This window comes from Enhydra lutris, unplaced genomic scaffold, assembly GCF_002288905.1.
Source record: "Enhydra lutris kenyoni isolate GAN:26980312 unplaced genomic scaffold, ASM228890v2 scaffoldscaffold6, whole genome shotgun sequence".
NCBI classification, from domain to species: Eukaryota; Metazoa; Chordata; class Mammalia; order Carnivora; family Mustelidae; genus Enhydra; species Enhydra lutris.
Genome location: NW_019154090.1, coordinates 44,422,662 through 44,443,485, shown reverse-complemented (window position 1 = coordinate 44,443,485; position 20,824 = coordinate 44,422,662). Strand labels below are relative to the sequence as shown.

Below are 20,824 nucleotides of genomic sequence, written 5' to 3'. Positions count from 1 at the left end.
TGCATGTCATCTGCAGATTTTGCTAGAAAGCAGGTCCTGCTTCAGCAGGTCTGGGAGGGACCCAAGAGTCACACCCGCGCTGGGGAGATGTGATGCTTGGCCCATGGACTGTATTTTGCTGCAAACTGTTAAGCTGTCTGCATAATGAGATTTTGCAATTTGCCAAGTGTGGTGCTGGTAAAAACCCCAGGCTTGGGACGCCTGGGTGGCTCAGTTGGTTAAGCAGCTGCCTTCGGCTCAGGTCATGATCCCAGCGTCCTGGGATCGAGTCCCACATCGGGCTCCTCGCTTGGCGGGGAGCCTGCTTCTCCCTCTGCCTCTGCCTGCCATTCTGTCTGCCTGTGCTCGCTCTCTCTCCCTCTCTCTCTGAAAAATAAATAAAATTAAAAAAAAAAAAAAAAAAAAAAACCAGGCTTTCCAATGCCCCAGCTAGTTTGCATATATTCCCTTCTGACTGGCCAAAGAGCCTTTGTCACTGTATTGTTCTTTGCCAGTTTTCATTCTTTCCGTTCAGAGCAGGTGCACGTCTGTTGACTGCAAAGGTGAAAGCAAATGAAGAAGAGAGAATGAACTGGAAGTGCAGTCGGAAAAAGCAAGTGCATTTTCTCAGGATTTGTAGGATGGGCAAGAGCATGGTCATCAGAGATAGAGAGCTTCCAGTCAAATGCTTATCTTTTGGATAGAACATAATGCTATTAGGTGGAGTCCTGTTAAATGATATAAAGCTTATATAAATATCTCAATAAACAAGTGAATATAATAAATAAAACTAAAAGTGGAAAAGCTGTCAAAATCATTCCTGACTAGAGTTATACTTCTACTGAGGTAATAAGGGAAGGGCTGCCATAGGCTCGGTTGGGGGTAGAGATGGTTCCTCTCAGCATCTCACTCAGACTGAGAAGTGGACTGTTAGGTCCCCCAGTAATGGGTCTGTGATTAAAGGAGCAGGACTGATACAAAGCGAAGGTCAAGCAAAGCTTTATTTCGCGCCAAGCATCAAGAATCAGACTGACTGGCCAGGGCTGCTCCTCTTACAGAAAGAGCGACCTTTCTCTGCTTCACAGACTAGCTTTTAAGGGCAAAGGCCATGTGGTTGGGCCTGGCCACACATAGGTGGCCAATGAGATTGTAACACACAGAGAAAGCTGCACAGTCATGTTAGGTCATACATAAGTGACCAAATGAATTACAATTTACCCTAGTAGATATTTGAATTAACCTATCACCTTGGTCAGAATTGGCGCCCAAAAGGCTCCCAAAGGGCGGGGCCCATCTCCTTGGTAACTAGGGAGACAGTATGCGCCCCCCCCCCCATTGATCCGATGTCCCCACCTGGCCTGACCCACCCTTGTATTTGGGCTTTGTTACCTGGGACTGGTTTCCAGGACTTGTTTTTAAGTAAGTCCCCTGGGGAAGGGGGGCAGGGACAGTTTAACGGTTAAACAACAAGGTTATTGTTTAACCTGGATGTAAGTGCTCTGGCTAAAATAGGTCCTTACATAGACAAATCTTGTCTTTGCAAAATCCCTTCCTCCCCTTTGCCCTTCTCGGCACCAATCCCCACTGGCTTTGGGCCCTGCTGATACTCTCGGCCAGTGGGGAATACTAAGAAAATATTCCCAACTCTCACACACACACACATACACACACGCACACACACACACACACACACACACACACACACACACACACACATGCATACACACGGCCACCACCACCACCACCCTCACCACCACCAACAGAGTTAAAGGATGGCATTCACTTCATTTTTTTCCTCCCACTCTAGGCAGCTCACCCCAATATATTTTGCTGAAGCTTCTGAGACCTGCTTACTGCCTTTCTTCTGTTGCACCAGAAACTCATCAGCAGGTGATAACTGAAGCAGAGAAGAACAAAAAACAGTAGTGGAAAAATTTCGAAGACACTGATTGCGTCATGATAATAGCAACTAATATTTAATACACACGCGCGGGGGGCCGGGCACTGTTCTGACTTGGCACGGATGAATTCTTGCTGGTCGGTGGCACTCGGAGGAGCCAAGAGGCTGTGATGACCTCAGCCAGTAAGGAGCATGTGTTTGAGGATGTGCACGTGGGTGTTCTTTTCTTTTCTTTTTGAAAAGATTTTATGTATTTATTTGACAGAGAGGGAGAGAGAGAGAGCCACAGCAGGGGGAGCAGCAGGCAGAGGGATAAGTGGGCTTCCCACTGAGCAAGGAGCCTGATTCGAGATTGATCCCAGGACCCTGAGATCATGACCTGAGCTGAAGGCAGATGCTTAACTGACTGAGCCTCCCAGGCGCCCTACACGTGTGTTGTCTAATGGAGGTAAGTGGTGGATGCTTTTTAAATTTTATATACACATACAAGCATTGTTTTTTAGCTTTTCAAACTCTCCTAGTTAACATGCTAGAACTGCACTACCCAGCACGGTATCCACTAGCCACGTGTGGCTTTTGAGCATGTGACGAGTGGCTGGTGTGAAGTGAGCTGGGGAATGAGTGCCAAATGTACACAAGATTTTGAAGACACTGTAAAAAGAAAATGCATCATTAATATTTAAATTATCATTGAAGTATGTATGATCTTTGGGATATGAGTTAAATAAAATATCTTACTACCATCTTATTAAAATAAATTATTAGGAGCCTGGTAATATATTACTATTAATTTTACCTATTTCTTTTCCTTTTTGTTTTTTAAGATTTTATTTATTTGACACAGAGAGAGAGAGAGATCACAGTAAGCAGAGCAGCAGACAGATGGAGAGGGAGAAGCAGGCTGCCCCTGAGCAGAGAGCCCTATGCAGGACTCCATCCCAGGACCCTGAGATCATGACCTGAGCCAACAGTGGACACTTAACCGGCGGAGCCACCAAGGCGCCTTTTTTCTCCTTTTTTAACATGTGGCTACTAGAAAATTTACAGTTACCCATGTGGTTTGCTTCATGTTTCTCTAGAACCATGCCAAACTGGAAGTGCCTATCCAACAGTCTGCGGACAACAAGATAAGATCGAGAACCTCCCCTTGGTGAGGTGCTCCTGGACACAGACAAGGTCTTACCTCTCCCAGGTGTGTCTGTATCCTCAGACCTGCATCTTGATCTGAACTGGTGTTTCTCGGGCCTGACTTCAGGGTACAGTCACCTTGGGAGTTTCAGTAAGAATGGCTGCTTGGGCCCCATCTGCAAAGATTCTGATGGTCTGGGCAGCCAAGGCTTAAGGAGTTGTAAAGGCCCCTCAGGTGATTTGAATAAGCAGCAGAGGCTGAGAACCTGATCCCAATAGGACCAGCGGCCCCCAGGTCCTAGTGCCAGATGAGGTAGGCAGCCAATGTTTGCAGTGGGGCCCGGGTCATACTCTGAGGATCTGGGAGAAAGTGGAGAAAGGACATACCCAGCCAGACCCCCTGTTGGCCAAGAGCCTTGTAATGGCCCTCACTGAAGTCCACTGGAGGAGGGAAACGTGCCCCCCGGAGCCATGGGGGAGAGAAATGGGAGGAAAGGAGAGAAGCAGAGCTAAATGGGAGGGAACCGCCTTCACTTATGGGAGTGGGGGGTGGGGGGGAGCCTGAGGGCTCCTTACAGAGGGTCAGATCCCCTTCATCTCCACCACACACCCCAGCGGAAAACCTCAGCCCTGAGCAGAGGTCAGCCTCAGCCTGGACCACCCTGGTCTGTGGGCTCTAGACTGGGAATGAGGGACGGGAGGGCTGTGTTTGGTCAAGGGCAATACAGATTCATTTCTGGAATGCAATTATAAATGTTTGTTGTGTGGAATGTCTCAGAATTCAGGCATCTTCCTCGGTGGGAGAGTATCTTACAATCGAGACAAGAATATGCCCACACTCCCCTAGCTGCCTGGGTTCAATCAAAAATGGAGATTTTCCCACTGGGTTGGGGGTTTGAGGGCAGACCGTGGGTACCACTGTTAAACTTCCACCAGATTTTCGGAGTACTTTTAAACCGTCCTGTGCCCATTCTCCTGGCAAAGTCTGTGTTCACGTGAGAAAAGTTGGTGCCATCTGCCACCCATCCTTTGATACTGGAGAAAAATAGATCTTTTTCAAATAAAAACCTGTTCTCTGACACAAATACCAGAGATTCTCTTCCTCCCTCCATCTCTTCCTTTTGTTCTTATCGTCTGCTCATGAATCTGCAACATTATATACATTTTTCACATTTCCAACTTGGTTTGGGCAAACTAAATAACCAACAGCACATTTGGTTTCAAATTCACCTTCATGAACATGGTCTGAAAAATGGTAATTTTTAGGATTTTACTGTCAGATACGGCTAGGTGATTAAAAAACCTGTGTTCCAGGTACTGAGCCATTTCTCTCCAACTTTCCAGGAGTAACCAGGCAGTGCTATCCATAACCAGAAAGCTCTCGTTTTCTAGTCTCTTAGAGATGGAGGTAGGAGCTGCCCAATGGAAGTGAAGTCACATTTATGAATGAATGCATTCATGATTGGTTTTCTTGCCTTTTGTTTTCTTATAGATCTAAACTTGTAACTTCCACATAATACTGACTACTTTATTAAGTTTCTATTTCTATTCTGTGTCCCTGAGGGGGGAAATCCTTGGCAGTGCCCACAACATTAAAAACAAAACAAAACAGAACAAAACAAAAACCCAAAACTTTACTTCTGGCTTGCATTCAACTTTTATAACATAATTTCAGATTTGGAAATACATTCTTATCTCCCTCCACCCATCAAGTGTATTTTTACTCTCCTCTTATTCCTTCCAAACTTCACCAAAATCTGTTTCCTGGCAATTTGAGAAGTGAGAAATGTCTGCGTGGGGGGAAAAAAGTCAAGACACATGTTATGTTGTAATTTTAGCAGGGAAGCATTGCCCAATGACAAAACCAGGGGCTGTCTTGTGATGTTTTCTTCTGCTCACACGAATGTGTCCTATTTTGATCTCTCTCTCATCTCATTGAAGGCTGCCTCCCATTCAGACATTGGGGTTTGCTTTAAATCGCTGTGCCCTGATTTCTAAGGACCAGAACAATGACCTGAATTTGGAGGGTGGGGAAGACAGCTATGAGGGTTGTCCCCATTTTTAATTCATTGTAAGTACATTTAGCTGTTGTCCTGATTTTTAAGTATCCATCCTACTGATGGGTTAGAAAAGATGTCTGGGTCAACAAGGACTTTCCAAGCACTTGCTATCCAGGATAGTTCCAAGAACAGGAAAATGGCAGCAAAAAAGAGCACCGGACCTGCTGACTTTTGAAAGAGCACTCAACTCTCAGATCACACCCTTCTGAGGTGACATAGGAATGGTGGGGGGTTGTCTGAGGCGCCTTTCTGATTAACAGTGGTTTTTCTCTAGGTCCAACAAAGCCTCCTGCTGTCCTAGATAACACCGGAAATCCTTTCAGACCAGAACGCTATTCTTCTGCTTCCGCTCCTAGATTTTTGCCTCCTATCAGTATATGGGCTCCTGCAAAAATGCAAACTTCTCCATTTCCTCTCTACCAGATTATCTAACTGCAAACCCTGGTGTGCATTTCAGATTTGCATTATTATTAGCAAAACCCTTGGTGGCCATGTAATTAGCCTCTGCTTTTTGAAGAAAAAAAAGGACAACTCAGCATTTCAAAAATCTTCACACATGATTATCATACAGTATTACAATGTATTATGTGCAAAATTCCATTTAAAAAAATCATTTACAAAAGGAAGTACAACATGGTATGTGTTGAGGGTTCTAGATGTACAGGAAAAGCTAAACACGGTACAAGGTACGAAGCCAACCAAATTAGATGACAACGCATCTTTACACAGTACAATAACAAGTTCTTGTGACTACCTGTTTCACGTTGATACAGGACCCTCATACTCTGTGCAACCCCAAACAGGTCTCATCAAACGTGAAGTGAACTTCACCATACATTCTCATTACAAAGATGGGCTTTTTGGTGGCATTGCGACCTCTTTTCCAAATAGCATCTTATTTCAGGTCAATGGAAGTCACATTATACACACATGGTTTCTGCCCCCAAATAATTTGATGCTGTTAGTTTTGATTTATGTGGAAAACGTGGGGGGGTAGTGCTAGCCTTATTTTCCCCCCCCTCCTCCTGGGGTTTTCAAAATTGTTTCCAAAAGCAAATAACGGATAGATTTTGCCAAATCTCACTGCATATTTACAGTATTTTCAGCATAAGTGGATCCTTCCATTTCCTTCTATCACTTCCTTCAAGGAGTCTGAACCAGCAGACTACACCCCTTAGTCCTTTGTTAGAGTCTGTTTTTCTCTCTCGACCTCTCTCTACATTCATTTCTTTCCTGATCCTCAGCATCACTTGGTTAAAACACAAAAGAGCACAATAACCACTGAGCACAAACAAGGTAACAGTACATCAGATTTCCAAAGGCATTCTGTGGCCAGTGTCAGTAATACATTGCTTTAAGAAATCCAGCAGTCTTTCCCCACAAAGTTGCCAAAACATCCAGTTACAGAAGAGAGACATTTAAAAAAATGTGATACTCTCAAATCCAGCAAGAGATTTCTTTTCGAATATTAAATGTTAAAATCACATGCATAATTATAGAATATCTTAAAGTTACAAAAATATTTTAAAAACCAATCCTGACAGTTTACCTGCAACTGCTATAAAAATTTCTATGAAATATATAAAAACACAAAGGCTCTTTGTAAAAAAAAAAAAAAAAAAGAAGAAGAAGAAGAAGACAGAAAGAAAAGAAAGGGAAAGGAAGGAAGGATAGAGCCATCCACAGAACTGAGACATTCCTGATGCACCACATCAGACAGGCTTGGCACACACCTGCTGTTGAACTGAAGGGAAGAGCTTGCCCCCAAATGTTTACGTACATGTGAGCCAACCTAGAACTTCGCTGCGGGGTCAGTAGCAAACAGCCTCAGGACACCTCAACTATCCAATGCAATTCTTCCATCTCTGAAGGAGAAGCCTACCATTTCATGAACCTCTGCTACCTTGCCTGGGCAACGTGGCTAAGGATGCCCTTGGCCAAGTCAGCCTGTGGATGGCTTAGTCATTGAACCGAGGGGTCCCCTAGGAGGTGACTGACTGCTTTTCAAGCACAAGCACGTGGAAGCCAGAAGGCAAGGTTCCTAACCCCCCTTGACACCACGGGGGAGTCCCGTCTCTTCTATGAGGTGGTGAGATCTTCTTCCCCATTCTGGAAAATGACGCCGTAAGGATCATTCTTGATGCGCTTGTAGACAAAGTGGAAGATGTGCGGCTGTGGCCGGCTGTGCAACTCAGCCTTGATCTTCTGAGGGTAAGTGTCCTCTGCCAGCTGCTGCCACGTTTCGTCAACAAAGAGAAAGAGGCTGTACTCCTCAGGGTCCCCCACCTTGAACTTCTCAGCACAGAGCTGGCACACGTCCTCGGTGGTAACGTAAGGTCTCACGAGGAGGGTCTTTCCCGTGCACCCACTGTTGACCTCCTGGAACGCAACTCGGAGGTAATTCTGCAGGCAGAAAGAGAGATGTGGGAGACCAATCAGAAGAGAAAATGAGAGAGACCAATAAGCCAGAGCGATAATGCAAGGACGAGGTCTCACTTGTGAGCCACGCCCGGCTCTGCCCCAGCAGGACGTGAGACCTCGCATGGGAGGAAAGTGGCTGCTCTGAATCTGGACCATGGAGGGAACAACTACACAGACCAAGAGGCTGTACTCTGAGGCTCTGCAAAGGAATATAAGTTGCAGGAAGTCCAGCAGACCTGCTCTGATCTTTCGGCGTCCCTCAGAAAGCCTGGCTAGGAAAGCTCCAGTTCAGGGTGGGAACCGGATCCGATGCTGGGTGTGTTCCCAGCTTGAAAAGTAAATCAACCAGCAGAAGAGCCGGGCCCAGAAGTCAAGTTTAAAACACAAGGACATAAGAGCACGTGCTGGGCTCACTTTGGGCTACTTTTCATGACGCCTAAACAAAGGTAAGCACGGTACACGGGACCACAAGAGACTGCTACTGCTTGACCATTCACCTCCCCAAGTGGCAGCTTCATGTGGTTCAACCTCATCCAAGGCTCCAGGGGGAGGGCGATGTGGAAAACGTCAGCTACAAGGCCCTGGGGAGAGCGCTGCCTGAGGCAGGGCGTGGCTGCAGGGAGATGGAAGGGAATTCTTGCGGGCCGCTCTGCACAGTGCTAGGCACCTGCCATCGAGACACATGGTCACCCTGTGATTTCACACAGGCAAAGCCCAGCTGAGCTGTAAAGAACCCTATGCTCATCCCAGCCTTTCCGGGAGGGTTCTCATTTTCCGCTTCGTCAGGACTGAGGTGACCAGATAAAACTGAGAATGCCCAGACAGAAAACACATATATTTCCCTTTTCTAAATCTGGCACCCCAGCTCAGGAGTGAAAGGAAATGGTGGTCTCGGCCTAGAGTTCCACGTGGTTATCTTGAGGGCTTCCTGGGTGGATGGAAGGAAAAGCCCTTGGGAAGGACAGCAAGCTCTGCACATGTAAGAGAGCTCTGATGATCTTGAATTTGAACACTAGAGTCCACACGGGTTCCATTTTACCAAACGCCTCCTCTCCCATCCTACTGCCCCCAGCACCTGGCTCACACTCGGTATGCATTAACCCACCGATGCCTGAAGAGAACTTGGTAAGGAAGCCCACACCAACCCTATTTGACCAGGGGAGAAACTGAGGCACAGAAGAGCTAAGTAACTTGCTTCAGGCCACACAGCTCGTGAGTGGGAAAGCCAGGGTTCTAGAATCCTCAACACTGTGGTGTGCTGTTTCTCCCATGTGTGGAGACCATTGTGTGTGTCCATGATCCTGATGTAGGAGTTCCAAGTGGAGCTTTGGTTCTGCGTTTTTGCTTTTACAGCCGAGCTGAGCACTGATGGACAATTCCTCTCTTGGGTTGTATTCTAAGAAGGTGTGTATATCCCAGGTGAAAAAGGCCAGTGGGGAGGAGCGCTGCAGAATCTGGGGATCTCTGGGTTAGAAGCTCCAGATGGAGTGAGGGGCTGGTAGCAGGCAGAGAGATGGAAACATGAGCTTTTCTCATCTCTTCTGTTCTTCTCCTCAGAGGCTGTGGGACCTCGGGAATCCTCCCGACACCCAGCTAATATCACAGTATCCAAAGAGCCTACAGAAGCTAAATTATTTAACACCTGAATTGTTCTTCAACAATTCCTTCAAGGGGGATGGGGGAAGGGAGGATGGTAGGTGTTCTTTTTAGATTTATGTGCTTGGGAATGTATTTCTGAGAATAGTGCTATCTTGGAGAAAGAATTGCTGATCTTGCCTTTCCACAATGGGCTAACTTTGAACCTCTGAGTAGTTTCAGAGCACTGGGAAGACAAAAAGGCAAGGAAGGTGATTCTGGACATAGAAACTAATCTGTCTTGCTTAGAAATTCACCACGTGACACACAGAAACAACACCTAGTCAGGTTTTATAATTTTATAATTCAGTTCGAAACTCTGAAAACACTATTCAAAGACACTTGCAGACTTATTCATAATGTCACCAACTACGAGCAAATCGAGAGTTGTGTTAGGCAAGAAGTCTACTGCCTTAATCTGCCTTTCCTCCCTGAGAAACCGGTGTTTTGGGAACCCTACCCTTCAGCTCATGGCCATGGAAAACTCTGATGGGAATTCAGCAGGATTTGGCTTGGATGCTTACTCATGCTTACTCCGGCCCAACTGGCTGCCAGAGCTGAGGCTGCCGGTGAGATTCTGGAGGCTTCCATCTTGAGGGGGCAGGGAGAGAAAAAGGAAGAATAGGGAAGACATCACCGCACCAATTCCTCCTCTCAAGGAGACCAGATCAACTGCAGTGCCTAACACTGCTACGCCCACTCAGCTGATCTAATAAAATGAAATGACCACTGCCTGTGCCAAGGGCTTCCTTCTTTTTGACTTCTTGTCTGCTCAGGTGCTCCGCATCCAGGAGGAACATTCTGGGAGAAATCTTGACTTAATCTGACTTTGTTTTCTTAGGGGCAGCAAAACTTGGGCCAAACCCACATGTTTTGTTTTGTTTTGTTGTTCTTTTTTTAATTCAAAGAAAACAGAGAAGTGAAACAACAAGGTCAGAGGGTGGTTTAAAATATCCCTTTTCCGACGTATGATCTGACAAAGGGGAGGACCTCAGGCGCCAGGAGCTGTGTGAGCCGGTGTTGCCTCCCCAGAGGGCAGGGTGACCTTGGGAACCCGAGCTGCCACTGCCAGCCACATACCTGAAAGTCGTCCACCGAGGGGATGGTCCGGTTGGTGGTTCTCCGTTTGTGCCACTGCCTCAGGGTGTCCCTGGTCTCGGAGCTGAGCAGTCGAGCGGCTTGTTCTTCTTGGAAATTCTTTATTAGGGAAAGTGCCCCATAGGCGCTTGTCAAGTAATAACCTCCTGGAAAGGGCAGAAAGAATGAGCTGTCCAGGGATTTATACTCTGGTGGTAACAGGTGGGGACAACGGGATCAGAGGTCATGCTTCTTATTGTCTCCATAGGCATTTCCTTGTGGGACCAGAAGCTCGTGCCCAAGAGCGCATGCCCTTCCGACCTTCCTCCGTTCATCCATCCATCCATCCATCCATCCATTCATTCATCCATCCTGAGGATATACTACACCCCCATGCCCCCCCAGCCTGTGCCAGCGCTAGGGGGTGCATTTGGGTCAGGCTGACAGCGCCCTGTTTTCACTGCAGGAATTTCCATTCTGATGGGTGAGACATACAAAATCTCTAGATTATTTCAGTGCAGTTGTGAAAGTGCTTCGTCGGGAAAGGTCAGGGCACTGAGGCCTGACAGAGGCGGGGAGACACATGAGGATAGTGAGGGTCAAGCACTCTGGGCCTAGAATCATTTACTTCTTAAGAAGGAGCCCACAGGGGCGCCTGGGTGGCTCAGCGGGTTAAAGCCTCTGCCTTCGGCTCAGGTCATGATCCCAGGGTCCTGGGATCGAGCCCCACATTGGGCTCTCTGCTCAGCGGGGAGCCTGCTTCCCTTCCTCTCTCTGCCTGCCTCTCTGCCTGCCTGTGATCTCTGTCTGTCAAATAAATAAATAATAAAAAAAAAAAAAAAGAAAGAAAAGAAGGAGTCCACACATCTCTTGGCAATATTTGCTTCCAGGTTTTTCTTTTAGGAATTAACATTTTCTAAATTTTAAATAAACTATACACTTTGAGAGAACTGCACAGGATACAACTGTGTTTGCAATAACAAAATGGGTTCTTCAAACTTCTTCCTTCCTGATTCCCTTTATCACCCTTACTTGGGGACTAATGTAACACGACATTTAGGAAAAACTAATTCACAAGTGAAGGCAAGTGGGTGCACTTACGAATGATTTCTTGTTTAGTGAGTGTTAAAAGACTTGCAACAGGGTGAGATGTATATAAGTGGGTTTATACCTTGGTCCCGAACTATAATTAGACAGCTTTGGTGAACTTGTAAGCTCCATGCTAGCGAACCACTAGGGGGCGCCCTGAATATTTATTAAAAAGTCCCTAATTGGGCTCAGCATATTTAAACTTGAGAGACACCTTGGTCAAAATATCTGTTGAATTTCTATTGTGAGCCCGAGCCAGAAACATCAAGGGGCAGGTTTGTAAGAAACAGAATCTGAGCCCCTGCTTTACAGAAGTTTATTAATTTATTCAAGAAAACAAGTATGGTGGGTTTATTCATGCAGGATTCCCACTTAGTTGTGGCTAAATGAGCTTTGTTCTTGGCCAAAGTGTTTAGCTGCTAATGCAAGACTCTGGAGAACTCTCTCTCTTGTCAACAAGTGACAATGTTTGAGGTGGCAACGGGTCTACCATCCCAGAAATGAGCACAATTCCCTCCCACCCACTCCCCCCACACCTGCAAATGGCATGGGACATGTAACTTGGAAAGGAACACACCTTTGTGGTTTTCAGGTCGCGGAAGGGGAGATATGGGGGGTTATGTTTTCCCGTAGCATCACCTAGCCCACTCTGGGCAACACAGGTCCCATGCACACACAAGAGGATACTTGTTTCAAGTTCCCTGAACAGCTTAATGATCCTGCCACCAGGGTGCAAGTTCCCCCAAGCTCGTCCAGAGTTCTGAGTAGCTGACTTTTACTAAACATTTGCCCCGTGAGCAAATCAGCACACGGCTGAGTGTGAAACTCGTACAGAATTTAAATGCTACACGGAGTCTGAGCAATCGGCAGGGACATAAGTGTTCACGTGAGGCTGTACAGAGGTGTCAGTTTCAGAGCTGGGGCCTGGGGGACCGATACGGTCAAGTTTGGGAGGGAGGGTGTTCCCTCTGGATGTCAAATTTTAGACTCCATAGCTCTGATCTGTCCAGCACGCTAAAGAGAAAACTCAAAATTCTGGAAGCCCAATGATGACCACACTCTGAAACATGTGGATGCAATTAGAGGAAGGGTTACATTTCAGCAAAACTGTAACCCTCCCTCTAGAGCTGTGCACTTAAGAGGGATTCTGTGACGCCTTTTCCGTAAACGAAACTACCTGCTTAAACAGCAGAAAAGAGATGTGGGCTGCAGCCCCGAAAACCAAAGAAGGCCTTGGGCAGGCCGCAGAAGGCTGGTTGGTAATGCATGTCTTCCTCCCGGTCTGCATAGCTTCATGTCCCTGACGTGCAGGCCTGGTCTGTAACCACTGCCAGCCTGACTGGGCTGGCCTCTTTTCCCAAGGAAAGGAGCCAAGAAGCCCGAGAAACGGTTAAGCAGAGGCAGGCTCTCGTTTAAGTGCAGGCTCACTGGCTGCTCCAAACATTCACGAACCTCTGGGCCCTTGTCCTCCTCTCCTACGTGATTCCCGGAAGTAAGGACAGCCACCTGTCCATCTGTCCCCAGCTTGGTGCCCAGGGCAGGGCCTCACTCTGCGGAAATGCTGGGAAGGGTGGTGGGAAGTGGCTGTCTCAGTCCTCGGGCCACAAGATGTAAGCTTGTGTGTGTCCTAAGTATACGCTGTCAGCAACAGAATGGTGATTTTCTAAGTGAAACTGACATGCCCTTTCCCCAAAGTCCCAAGAGTTTGACAAACTCATTTCTAGAATTAAGCATGATTACAGCTCCAAACAACTAAAACTAAAACAATGCCCAGAAGCCTATGAAATTGTAATAATAATGCAGCAGAAGAAAGGAAAGCAGGGCATGGAGACAAAGGTATGCTTCTGTTGGTTCTTGGAAAAAACTACATGCTTTCTCCTCTCCTGTTAAGTCCCGGGGCAGACGAGGAAAGCTCCAGGCAGGATCTTGGGGGATCATCATGGAATGTCTGGTTCCAGGATGATGAATATTAGAGAGGGGAGGGGTAAATGGGGGAGAGGCTAACGGGATCAAAAGTTCATTCATGTCTCTCTGGGGTGGGGGAACAGGATGAAAAGATACTCATCACTAATCCTGAGTCAGCACTGTCCCTCAAGGGCTGGGAAAGGTATACCTCATACCCTGGGGGCTCCAGGGAGGACAGACCCTCTGAAAAAAAGGCTAAGCACTGAGGACTTAGGGGGTTAAGGGACACATTCTGGGGGTGATGATGCACTTCAGTTTCCCTGCGGGGAAAATCCCAGTATGACACATTCCCTGCAGAATCCAATCAGCACATGGACCTTTTTACTTAAGGCCAGACTAAAACTCAGTGGAGAAAAGAAAGAACAAAACCAAAAACAGTTCTACGCAACAATTTACCACTCAGGGGCCATATGGGCTCATGAAAATGGATTAATAGGATTCACAATGCAAAGACCCTGACTCGTTCTCCTTTAAAAAGACAAGCTCCCACAAGAGCCTCAGTTATTTCTGCTTTTCAAGGCTGTGCACCACAAGGACAAACATCCCAATTATTTCCAGGATGAAATACCTAACCGATATGCAAGAAGGAATTTCTGCTAAGACATGCTGGGGTCAGGCAGCTACAAGAAGGAGACCGAACTGATAAGGTGAGTTGAAAGCAAACTGCCCAGATTTTATCCCACTGCATTTGTATTTTAACAGCAGTACAATTATTTAAATAGAAAACAATTATTAATTAATTAACCAAGAAACAATTATTTAAATAGAAAAGAAAATCAATGTTGTCTTCATGCTGAGAACAACATTTTTTAAACAGATGAAAACAAAAGGCCAGCCTTCATCTGTTTCACTGATAGAACAGCAGGATATTATACCTTCCTTCTTCCTTAAGGAAACCATTTCTTTTTTTAAAATGGCATTTTTTTTCCTTTTGAATATTTTTTTAATTGCAATTAACCAATCTCAGGGAAGTATATTTATCACCATTTTCTATTTTTGTGGTTTTCTGACTTTTCCATATTTTCTACAGTGAATATGGATTACTTTTATAATTAGAAAAAAGTCAGCACATTCTTTTAAACAGAAATTAAAACCATAGTTAACCCTTACAATGTCAAAAAAGCACCCACATGACTATTGAGTGGGCATGGGGTTTTTTTTTGTTTATTTTGTTTTTAAAGATTTTATTTATTAGACAATGAGAGACACAGCGAGAGAGGGAACACAAGTAGGGGGAGTGGGAGAGGGAGAAGCAGGCTTCCCGCCAAGCAGGGAGCCGGATGTGGGGCTTGATCCCAGGACCCTGGGATCATGACCTGAGCCAAAGGCAGACACCTAATGACTGAGCCACCCAGGTGCCCCTAGGCATGAGGTTTTATCTTGGGGTGATGAAAATCTATTATTTATTTGGGGCAAAACAGAGGTGGTGGGGTGCACAGAACTATGAAGGTACCAAATGTCGCTGAACAATTCACTTTAAAGTAGTTAATCTGCTGCTATGTGAATACTTCAAGAAAAAAAAAAAAAAGAAAAGAAAACAAAACCAAAAAAAGGGCATCCCAGTTCCTCCCATGTCATCAAGCAATTGTTACCTTCTCCGTGTAACAGCGACGGATCCAAGAGCTCCATCATGTACTCGATTTCCGTGTCCAGTTCCAACATGTCACATTGAGCTATGACGTAGGTCAGGACTGGTAAAAAATCGTCAGCTCCGTACATCCTCCCTGGGATCGGAAGAAAGGGGAAGATGGGAATATTTTTACCAACACTTCTTTCTTTCATATCCTACGCATACTGCTTTTATTAGATAGCTAGGAGTCATCTGGGGGAAATGTGTTATTCATAAACAGAGGTGGGTGTTTCTGGAATCCTATGCAGCCTGTGACCCTCCTGGCTGCTCATGCCAGAGACCAGCTTTAACATTACAATTTCAGAATGAAATGTCTGCGACTCAATGAACACATGAAAGATTTTCTCCACGCTTTCATGATATGCATCAAGTTATGCAACAGAACAGAGTACTTGCAAATAGTTTAACTTTCAGCAAGGAGTATTATAAAACATTTACTAAGTATCTACTTATTATGTTAATCCTTTGTGAATTCTACTGTGTTCCTTACTGCCATCTGTGGAAATTAATCATCAACATAATGACAGGACCAAACTCTGAGGGGGGGAAAAATCTTTGCTCTCTGTTCAATGTGAGCACACAGTTAATTTATTGAAATGTGCAAATTCAGCATATGTCAAATAGATACATATGATTAATACATGGCAAAAATTTTTTTTAATCCTTATTGCTACTTTTCATTATATAAGTGAGTCTCAGCTCTGGTGACTGTGCCTCCCCACCCCCTCCTACCCTCCCCGCTTCCCAGCGCCGCCCCCCCCAATTTGGCATTGTCTGGAGACATTTTTCTTTGTCATGATGAGAGGGTGGGATGCAATTGACATCCGGAATACCGATAAACTCCAAACAGGAAGCAGCCCCCACAATAAGGAATTATCCATTTTAAATGTCATTAGTGCTAAGGTTGAGAAACTGTGCATCAGAAGAACATAATCCTGGGCACACACCATTTTAGGACTTACATGAGGGCTTTTCTGAACTACAGAAAATATACTTCCTGTACGTGCAATATGGTTGCAAATTTCAGAGGCGATGTTCACACGCTATCAGGACTGGCTCAAGAGCTCACATTTTCATGTCTTTGCTCAACAATGTCCAAAGTGCACACACATTCCCATCTACACAAGCGGTGGTTAATACAGTGTTTTGTATTTAAAACAATGTATTTAATACAGTGTTTTAATACTGTGTTTAATACAGCTTGTATTTTGTCTCTGTTGCTTCTCCATAGAACAATTTTACTTACAGGAAAAGTTGATCACAGGCTCACTGAAGCCCTGGTACTATGCAAGACCCAATTACTAGCTACGAGTCATGGTGACTCCTGGGTCTGGATCTATTAGAAGCAGAACTGAGGACACCCAAGGACTTACTTTCAAACCACGTAATTCTTTTGTGAATTCAATTACATTCCTTCAGCAAATAAGGGAGAACCAATGAAATGGATGTACTGAAGCCGTATTATTATTGAATGCTCCATGTTTGACCCATGCCGGACATAGATCACTGACACAAACCCTCAATGGCCAAAATGTAGTAATGATAATTGCTAATATTCCCATCGTGCTTGGAGTGATGCCTGCATTGCCTCATCTAATCCCTGCCTTACGAAGGACAGAGTCAGATTCAGTGTCAGGTACAGAAACTTCACTTTAGAAGTAGACTAAGGTGGCCAAAGATCCATAGTTAATGAACTCCTTCACAGAGCGAGGATTTGACTTCACTCTCCAGATACTGAAGCTGCATCCACTTCCCTGAACTAAATCTTTAATAAATTGGTATCATACAAGAGTCTTGTTGCCTCAACTGCTTGCTTTTCTTGGTATTACCCATCTGTTGCAAGTGGCCAATTTGCCAAACACCAGCGTGACACTTATATTTTTTGCGAGCTGCTTGGTGAAATGAAGAGACTGAAACAAAGAGAAACTGGGAATCAGAGAGCCTGATGTATCCCTGGTAACGTCCCTGGCCCTGGCGGGAAATGCAAGAAGCCCGGACAACTCACCTGAGTTGTTCTCCATGACAGTGTAAATCAGCTTGCAGACCCTCAGCAGCAGCATGACCTTCTTCTCCGGTGAATACATCTTCTGCATGGTCATGAACTTGACTTTGATTTTCTCCACGTCCACAATATCAGGAGTTGGTGCGAAGACCCCCAGCTCCTGGGGGTTCCTCTGCCGCACGAGCTGCAGGTTCTCCTTGAGTTGTTTCCATGAGCCGTCGGCCATGTGGAAGTCCCTCAGCATGGCCTCCACGTGCCCCTTGAGGGGCTTTAAGATGCACTTGTGCATGGCTTTTTCCAGCACCACATCTGCCAAAGAAAGTGCAGCAACTGTGACCATTGTCTGAAGGAAGAAGAAACGCAAGGTCTGCTTTCCCAGAAAGGACTTCTGCAACTCTGCACTGGCTACAGGGCGGACAGGTTACCACTTCACACCCGCTGAGCCAACAAAACTTAGAAGTGCCACCACTCCTCACGCTCTAGTACGTTTTCTAGAAAGCTGCAGAATGTGAATCTTCCCTAATAAATTCTTACAGGTTTTTAATTTGTTTGTTTGTTTGCAGACAGTCAATACAATGAAATAGATTTGTTTTAACTATTTTTATGGTCCCTCCCCCATGTGCCCAGGTGAATATTCTAGAAGACATTCTTTTGATCCAGTCCCTCCACTGATCATCTGGTGGACAGGTAAGTAAATATGTTATTTTACAAGGAAAGACTGGCTAAGAGAGGAGATTCAAGACTTCTTCAAATATTGCCAGAGAAAATAAGTTCACCTAAATACACATGTTTTCTTAGATTGAATTCTGGACCCCAAATTCTTTACTTCGTTTGCTATTAAAGAGCATTAGTGGGACAGTGGATAAGATTTGAATAAAGTCTGCAGGTTAGTTCCTAATGTAAACACTGGATTTGTGATGAATTTTCCTATATTTGTAACAAGATGTCTCTGTTTTTAGGAAATACAGCATTTAGGGGTAAAGGAACACAACACCTGCAACTAGCTCTGATATGGCCCAGAAAAAAGACGGGTGTATGGGTGCGCGTGTGTGTGTATGTGCACACTTGTGTGTGTAAGCAAAGAGAAAGTGGAAGGATGAAACATGACAAATGGCTAACATTCTGGGAATCGTGATAAAGGGCAGACATGATTGCAACTTTTCTGTATGTCTGAAGTGATTTCAAAATAAAAGTTCTAAAAATTTTGAAATGTGTTTCTGGCCAGAGTTTGGAAATACCTTTAGGTGTGGAAGGCATTATTTTTCCCTCTTTCTTTGAATGGTTGCCCAATGAAGTAGCTTTCTTGGCTGACAGTAAAGTGACCATAAATCTAGAGATCCAGACTGAAAATGACTTACATAATCATTATCTCTCTGCTTTCTCAACATCAGCTCAAATGTTTGCCCGTTCTCATTAAAGCTACCTGGATAGCCAGACCTTATCTATAAGACTTTAACGTGATTCCATTTTGGAAGCTCATGGATCTACTTCCATTTAAAACTGGAAATTGTTGAGTTCTCTCTCTGGCCTTGGGAATTCCTGACATTGGATCAGATCACAGTGCATCCAAATTACCACCTATAATTAGGAAGTCAGAAACAAAGAGAAATCTAAGCCAGATGCCCAAACACCAAAAACAGTTTTTCCATAACTGAGAGATAAAACTCATGCCAAAGTTGATGCTGACCCCACAATGACCTGCTTCTCCTGCCTAATTTTTTTTTCCCTCTGCCTCTATATCCAGGAGATCTTTGCTTAAATTTAGACCTTATATAGCTATAGAAGTCAAAGTTGAAGCAAAAGATATTATAAAGTAAGAAGAAAAACAGAAGAACATTTTCACTTGGCATCTGGCATTGAAACAAACTACGGGTCTATGTTGGTTCTATTGTGTTAATAAGCCTGTGTGACTTTACAGCATCTTTGATTTTACCCTAAATGACCATTACATTGAAAAGCCAACAATAGCGACTGACACTGAGCATCCAGTTGGGCTCGGCTCCAAGTGCTTTACTTCATTAGCTCTGCTAATTCTTATAACAACTTTCTTACTTTTGCAAAATATTAATATTATTTTACAAACGAGGAGGCAGAGCTTTGGAGGTGTCTAATGACTTGCTTGAAGTTGCACAACTATTTTCAACAATCACCTTGCTTTCCAAAGTAAACGATCTCTTAATTTAGTTCAAGGTGCTTTATAAACATTCGCCGGTTTATTTCTCTCTATCTAAAGGTCACACAAGCCCCAATCATGGTTATAAGCGACCACCACCCCATTAGAATGAGGTCACCAAGGGGAGCAAAAGTCATGCCAATCGTTAATTAGGACTGTACATGAACATGGAGAGTGGCATGATTCGTAATCACCCCAAACCAAAAGCCATCCAAAGGCCCATCCTAATGGAATGGAGACAAGGATATATTTGTAGAATGGAATTCAGAAAATGGAATTCAGACAATGGAAGATTCATTCCACGAAGAGTGCCCTGCTACTCCAGATGCAATGGGATGAATCTCATAGTGTGTGTGGAAATCCCATGTGTGTGGAAAAAAGCCAGACATATGGGGCGCCTGGGTGGCTCAGTGGGTTAAAGCCTCTGCCTTTGGCTCAGGTCATGATCTCAGGGTCCTGGAATCGAGCCCCACATTGGGCTCTCTGCTCAGCGGGGAGCCTGCTTCCCCACCACCCCTGCCTGCCTCTCTGCCTACTTGTGATCTCTGTCAAATGAATAAATAAAATCTTTTTTTAAAAAAAGCCAGACATAAAAGAGTATCTCCTTTAGCATTTCATTTATATAAAGTTCAAAAGCAGGCACAGTTGGGGCGCCTGGGTGGCTCAGTGGGTTAAGCCGCTGCCTTCGGCTCAGGTCATGATCTCGGGGTCCTGGGATCGAGTCCCACATCGGGCTCTCTGCTCAGCGGGGAGCCTGCTTCCCTCCCCCGCTCTATCTGCCTGCCTCTCCGTCTACTTGTGATCTCTCTCTGTCAAATAAATAAATAAAATCTAAAAAAAAAAAAAAAAAAGCAGGCACAATTGAATCTACGGTGACAGAAGTCAGAATGGCAGTGACCCCCAGGAATACATGAGGCTGTGGGAGGACCCTTCTGGGGAGATGGAGATGTTCTATGTCTGGATCTGGGCGGGGCTACCTGTGCATGCACGTATGTGAAAATCTGTCAAGCTGAGCAGTTAAGATCTGCACATCTTATGAATGTAAGTTACAATAATTCTGCATAAATCAAACCAACAGAAAACAGCTTGAGATTTTCTCAAGCAGACCAGCTTGAGATTTTCACCTTGAACCCCAAGGGCAACTTTTAACCTCAGGGTAAGCCTGGTCATCTCTGAGCCAGAGTGTTGACACGAATCATCTACACAAGGTTCTGTGCTGTTCCTGGGGGACAATGGCACAAAGCCCATTACCAGTGAGCAAGAGACCCTCATGCAACTCATCCTCACCACCAGGGAAGGGACACCGGTCTCTGTGCCAGAGACTCCCACCCTCAGGAATGGTGCTATGGAAATCTTTTGTTAGGATGGTTAAAATCTGAGATCCATTGCCAAGTGCCTATTCTCTTAAAATCCAAAATTGGAAACAAACAAACAAACAAAAAAACAATGTTCGATTTTTTTCAAAGTATACTTTTTAAAGATCATAATTTAGAAATAGGACTGGTCTCTTTGCATTCTTTTCCAGGACTTTACTCCTAAACCCTGCCCTCCTAAAGTCCTTAATAAGCATAAAGAATAGGAAAAAATAAAGTCCAAATAACAGAGATTTGGAACCCACCTGGTTCTCTCCAATAGGAAAAACAGATTCTGCTCACAAAGCAAGAGGGAAAAATGATTTGGAGAAACAAAAGGAACAGAAAATCTTTCAGAATATGGATTAGCCCAGGAAAAAAAGAAAGGAAAGGAAAGGAAAGGAAGAAAGGAA

The 20,824-nt window shown here is 44.9% G+C and overlaps 1 protein-coding gene across 3 annotated transcripts in view; it reads right to left on the bottom strand.

The window, feature by feature from the left end:
- Positions 1-4,865: 4,865 nt before the first annotated feature.
- The window catches only part of LOC111141697 (Ras and Rab interactor 2), a 178,650-nt gene continuing 162,691 nt past the window's right edge, over positions 4,866-20,824 (bottom strand). For all 3 annotated transcript variants that reach the window (XM_022494462.1, XM_022494464.1, XM_022494463.1), the window contains 4 exons: positions 16,890-17,195; positions 14,847-14,978; positions 10,204-10,367; positions 4,866-7,470 (listed from right to left, as the gene is read on the bottom strand). In XM_022494462.1, the coding sequence (XP_022350170.1) occupies positions 7,147-7,470; positions 10,204-10,367; positions 14,847-14,978; positions 16,890-17,195 (926 nt within the window). In that variant the 3' untranslated portion in view covers positions 4,866-7,146. The remainder of the gene's footprint in view (positions 7,471-10,203; positions 10,368-14,846; positions 14,979-16,889; positions 17,196-20,824) is intronic.